Source organism: Dendrobates tinctorius, unplaced genomic scaffold (assembly GCF_039654945.1).
Source record: "Dendrobates tinctorius isolate UK_male_01 unplaced genomic scaffold, ASM3965494v1 ptg000226l, whole genome shotgun sequence".
Classification (NCBI taxonomy): Eukaryota; Metazoa; Chordata; class Amphibia; order Anura; family Dendrobatidae; genus Dendrobates; species Dendrobates tinctorius.
The window spans coordinates 1,018,816-1,024,815 of NW_027361893.1; the positions used below are offsets into that span (position 1 = coordinate 1,018,816).

Below are 6,000 nucleotides of genomic sequence, written 5' to 3' on the forward strand. Positions count from 1 at the left end.
AGTGTTTTACCCCCACATATGGGGTATCAGCGTACTCAGGACAAACTGCAAAACAACTTTTGGGGTCCAATTTCTCCTGTTACCCTTAGGAAAATAAAAAATTGGGGGCAAAAATATCATTTTTGTGGAAAAAAATGATCTTTTTATTTCCGGGCGTTATAAACTTCTGTGAAGCACTTATCGGTTCAAAGTGCTCACCACACATCTAGATAAATTCCGTGGGGGGTCTAGTTTCCAAAATGGGGTCACTTGTGGGGAGTTTCAATAGTTTAGGCACATCAGGGGCTCTCCAAACGCACATGACACCCGCAGACCATTCCATCAAAGTCTGCATTCCAAAACGTCACTACTTCCCTTCTGAGACCCGACGTGGGCCCATACAGTAGTTTTCTCCCACATATGGGGTGTCAGCGTACTCAGGACAAATTGGACAACAACGTTTGGGGTCCAATTTCTCCTGGTACCCTTGGAAAAATAAAAAAAATTGGTGACTAAAAGATCATGTTTGTGGAAAAAATAAAAATTTTTTATTTTCACGCCCGGGCGTTATAAACTTCTGTGAAGCACTGGAGGGGTCAAAGTGCTCACCACACATCTAGATAAGTTCCTTGGGGGGTCTAGTTTCCAAAATGGTGTCATTTGTGGGGGGTTTCCACTGTTTTGGTACATCAGGGGTTTTCCAATCGCAACATGGTGTTCGATCTCAATTCCAGCCAAAAACGTCAAATGGCGCTGCTTCCCTTCCGAGCTCTGCCATGTGCCCAAATAGTGGTTTACCCCCACATGTGGGGTATCAGCGTACTCAGGACAAATTGCACAATAACTTTTAGGGTCCTGTTACCCTTGGGAAAATAAAAATTGGGGGTGAAAAGATCATTTTTGTGGAAAAAATATGATTTTTTAACTGTACTGCTGTACGTTATAAACTTCTGTGAAGCCCTTGTGGGTTCAAAGTTCTCACCACATATCTAGATAAGTTCCTTGGGGGGTCTAGTTTCCAAAATGGGGTCACTTGTGGGGGGTTTCTACTGTTTAGGTACAGCAGGTGCTCTCCAAACATGACAGGGCGTCCGATCAGAATTCCAGCCAATTTTGCATTGAAAAAGTCAAACGGTGCTCCTTCCCTTCTGAGCTCAGCCATGCGCCGAAACAGTGGTTCCCCCCCACATATCAGGTATCAGCGTACTCAGGACAAATTGCACAATAACTTTTGCAGTCCAATTTCTCCTGTTACCCTTGGTAAAATAAAAAAAATTGAACCTGAAGTATTTTTTTTATGAAAAAAAAGTTAAATATTCATTTTTTTTTTTAAATATTAAAAAATTCCTGTGACGCACCTAAAGGGTTATTAAACTTTTTGAATGTGGTTTTGAGCACCTTAAGGGGTGCAGTTTTTAGAATGGTGTCACTTTTGGGTATTTTCTATCATATAGACCCCTCAAAGTGGCTTCAAATGTGATGTGGTCCGTAAAAATAAAATGGTGTTGCAAAAATGAGAAATCGCTGGTCAATTTTTAACCCTTAACTTCCTAACAACAAAAAAATTTTGTTCCAAAATTGTGCTGATGTAAAGTAAACATGTGGGAAATGTTACTTATCAAGTTTTTCGTGTGCCGTATCTCTGTGATTTAAGGGCATAAAAATTCAAAGTTGGAAATTTGCAAAATTGTCAAAGTTTTCACCAAATTACCGTTTTTTTCACAAATAAACGCAAGTTATTTGAATCAAATTTTACCACTAACATGAAGTATAATATGTCACGAGAAAACAATGTCAGAATCACCGGGATCCATGGAAGCGTTTCAGAGTTATTACCTCATAAAAGGGACAGTGGTCAGAATTGTAAAAATTGGCCCGGTCATGAATGTGCAAACCACACTTGGGGCTTAAGGGGTTAACTGTGGTTTGTCACATCTTTGACAAGCAAAGTTCAGTTTCCGTAGCCCTACCCAGGCCTGATTACTGCCACACCTATCCTCAATCAAAAAATCAATTAAATAGGACCTGCCTGACAAAGTGAAGTAGACAAAAAGATACTCAAAAGGTAGACATCATGCTGCGATCCGAAGAAATGCATGAACAAATGAGATGGAAAGTAATTCAGATCTATCAGTCTGGAAAAGGTTATAAAGCCATTTCTAAAGCTTTGTTATTCCAGCGAACCACGGTGAGACCCATTATCCACAAATGGAGAAAACATGGTACAGTGGTGAAAATTCCTAGGAGTGGTCTGGTCATTAAAGTAAAAAAATACTGGGGGGATGAAAAGGTTATTGAAATCGGCATTTTTTAAAGTTTATTTTATATGAAAAATATTTTCTTCAACTGTACAATATAGGAACATAGATACACTGTACATAGCAATGTATCTCTGTACTTACATCCTCTGCTTCTGAACTCACAACCTGCAGTACAGCTCACTATTAACAAATGCTGCAATATTTTTTCAGTGTGGGCGGTAGATCACTGATAGAGCTGTTACCTCTGGGCGTTATTTTTCATGATTTTAATGTTTTGAACTAAGTTTTTAGTTTATTTCTATTTTTTAATGGTGATGCAGAGTTTTTTTTCTCTCTTTAGATATACTCCATTCCGATGTCATCACTGATACAATTGTGCTCAAAAGTTTACATACCGCCGTAGAACTTTTGCTTTCTTGGCCTTTTTTCAGAGAATATGAATGATAACATCAAAACTTTTTGGTGGTCAGAGTGGTCAGCTTTACCATCTGAGAAAATAAAGAACCCTATCCATAACTACCACAAACGACTTCAAGCAGTCAATTGATATTAGAGGGGGCAATACATGGTATTAAAAAAATGTGGTATGTAAACTATGATCAGGGTGATTTGGATGTTTTGGGTTGTCACTATAATTAAAAAAGAGAAAACATATTAGTATGACAAAAAATGGCTTCACCCAAACACTAACCATGAGTGGAGAAAAGGTTTTGATGTTATTCATATTCTCTGAAAAAAGGCCAAGAAAGCAATAATTCTGCTGGGGTATGTACACTTTAGAGCACAACTGTATACCTGACAGGCTCATACATTCTGATATAATCACTAATATATACCTGACAGGGGCTCATACATTCTGTATCTACAATAATATATACCTGACAGGAGCCCGTACAGTCTATATCTACAATAATATATACCTGACAGGAGCCCGTACAGTCTATATCTACAATAATATATACCTGACAGGAGCCCGTACAGTCTATATCTACAATAATATATACCTGACAGGAGCCCGTACAGTCTATATCTACAATAATATATACCTGACAGGAGCCCGTACAGTCTATATCTACAATAATATATACCTGACAGGAGCCCGTACAGTCTATATCTACAATAATATATACCTGACAGGAGCCCGTACAGTCTATATCTACAATAATATATACCTGACAGGAGCCCGTACAGTCTATATCTACAATAATATATACCTGACAGGAGCCCATACAGTCTGTATCTACAATAATATATACCTGACAGGAGCCCGTACAGTCTGTATCTACAATAATATATACCTGACAGGAGCCCGTACAGTCTGTATCTACAATAATATATACCTGACAGGAGCCCGTACAGTCTATATCTACAATAATATATACCTGACAGGAGCCCGTACAGTCTATATCTACAATAATATATACCTGACAGGAGCCCGTACAGTCTATATCTACAATAATATATACCTGACAGGAGCCCATACAGTCTGTATCTACAATAATATATACCTGACAGGAGCCCGTACAGTCTGTATCTACAATAATATATACCTGACAGGAGCCCGTACAGTCTATATCTACAATAATATATACCTGACAGGAGCCCGTACAGTATATATCTACAATAATATATACCTGACAGGAGCCCGTACAGTCTATATCTACAATAATATATACCTGACAGGAGCCCGTACAGTCTATATCTACAATAATATATACCTGACAGGAGCCCATACAGTCTATATCTACAATAATATATACCTGACAGGAGCCCGTACAGTCTATATCTACAATAATATATACCTGACAGGAGCCCGTACAGTCTATATCTACAATAATATATACCTGACAGGAGCCCGTACAGTCTGTATCTACAATAATATATACCTGACAGGAGCCCGTACAGTCTATATCTACAATAATATATACCTGACAGGAGCCCGTACAGTCTATATCTACAATAATATATACCTGACAGGAGCCCGTACAGTCTATATCTACAATAATATATACCTGACAGGAGCCCATACAGTCTGTATCTACAATAATATATACCTGACAGGAGCCCGTACAGTCTGTATCTACAATAATATATACCTGACAGGAGCCCGTACAGTCTATATCTACAATAATATATACCTGACAGGAGCCCATACAGTCTATATCTACAATAATATATACCTGACAGGAGCCCGTACAGTCTATATCTACAATAATATATACCTGACAGGAGCCCGTACAGTCTATATCTACAATAATATATACCTGACAGGAGCCCATACAGTCTATATCTACAATAATATATACCTGACAGGAGCCCATACAGTCTATATCTACAATAATATATACCTGACAGGAGCCCATACAGTTTATATCTACAATAATATATACCTGACAGGAGCCCATACAGTTTATATCTACAATAATATATACCTGACAGGAGCCCGTACAGTCTGTATGTACAATAATATATACCTGACAGGAGCCCATACAGTCTATACCTACAATAATATATACCTGACAGGAGCCCGTACAGTCTATATCTACAATAATATATACCTGACAGGAGCGCATACAGTCTATATCTACAATAATATATACCTGACAGGAGCCCGTACAGTCTGTATCTACAATAATATATACCTGACAGGAGCCCGTACAGTCTGTATCTACAATAATATATACCTGACAGGAGCCCGTACAGTCTATATCTATAATAATATATACCTGACAGGAGCCCGTACAGTCTATATCTACAATAATATATACCTGACAGGAGCCCATACAGTCTATATCTACAATAATATATACCTGACAGGTGCCCGTACAGTCTATATCTACAATAATATATACCTGACAGGAGCCCGTACAGTCTATATCTACAATAATATATACCTGACAGGAGCCCGTACAGTCTATATCTACAATAATATATACCTGACAGGAGCCCGTACAGTCTGTATCTACAATAATATATACCTGACAGGAGCCCGTACAGTCTATATCTACAATAATATATACCTGACAGGAGCCCATACAGTCTATATCTACAATAATATATACCTGACAGGAGCCCATACAGTCTATATCTACAATAATATATACCTGACAGGAGCCCGTACAGTCTATATCTACAATAATATATACCTGACAGGAGCCCGTACAGTCTGTATCTACAATAATATATACCTGACAGGAGCCCATACAGTCTATATCTACAATAATATATACCTGACAGAAGCCCATACAGTCTAGCATCTTCAGTAGTGAGCCGGCTAGACTGTATGGGCTGCAGTTAGAACCTGGAAGGAGCCCATATATTCTGCTGGCTTTAATCATTTATACCTTGAAGGAGCACATACATTGTAGGCTCAACCGGAAATGGAGTCTTCTCTTCCTGTCTCTGCTGTCAGAACACGCCCCCCTCCCCCGTTATGACTCCCCCCCGGAACTGACGTCACACAGCCTATACGTGAGTTTGCACTCTGCGGGGAGGGACAGTTTTTTAGTGGGCTTGTCGGGGGTTGGAGTGTTTGTGAGCTGCAGCGCTGATTGGTTCATCATGGCAGTGAAGGCGGTGCATTTATGAGAGCGCTCGTCTCAGATCCAGATCCTGGGGCAGGCTGGGAAGGTGGAAGACGCGCATTCAGGAGCGCGCATTAGTATCTCTCCGCGCTAGTGATGGGAAGTTCGGCTCTTTTTGGTGATCCGGCTCATGTGTCTCCGCTCACCATAAAGAGCCGACTCTTTTGGCTCTTTAA

At 39.5% G+C, this 6,000-nt stretch overlaps 1 protein-coding gene across 9 annotated transcripts in view; it reads right to left on the bottom strand.

The window, feature by feature from the left end:
* LOC141059286 (uncharacterized) overlaps nucleotides 1–5,734 on the bottom strand; it is a 49,135-nt gene extending 43,401 nt beyond the window's left edge. For 2 of the 9 annotated variants that reach the window (XM_073555606.1, XM_073555605.1), the window contains exon 1: nucleotides 5,471–5,597. In XM_073555606.1, coding sequence (XP_073411707.1) covers nucleotides 5,471–5,578 — 108 coding nt within the window. In that variant the 5' untranslated portion in view covers nucleotides 5,579–5,597. Of the gene's footprint in view, nucleotides 1–5,470 lie in introns of all 9 variants that reach the window. The other 7 variants (XM_073555613.1, XM_073555609.1, XM_073555611.1 and 4 more) reach the window with 7 other exon arrangements.
* Nucleotides 5,735–6,000: the final 266 nt, after the last annotated feature.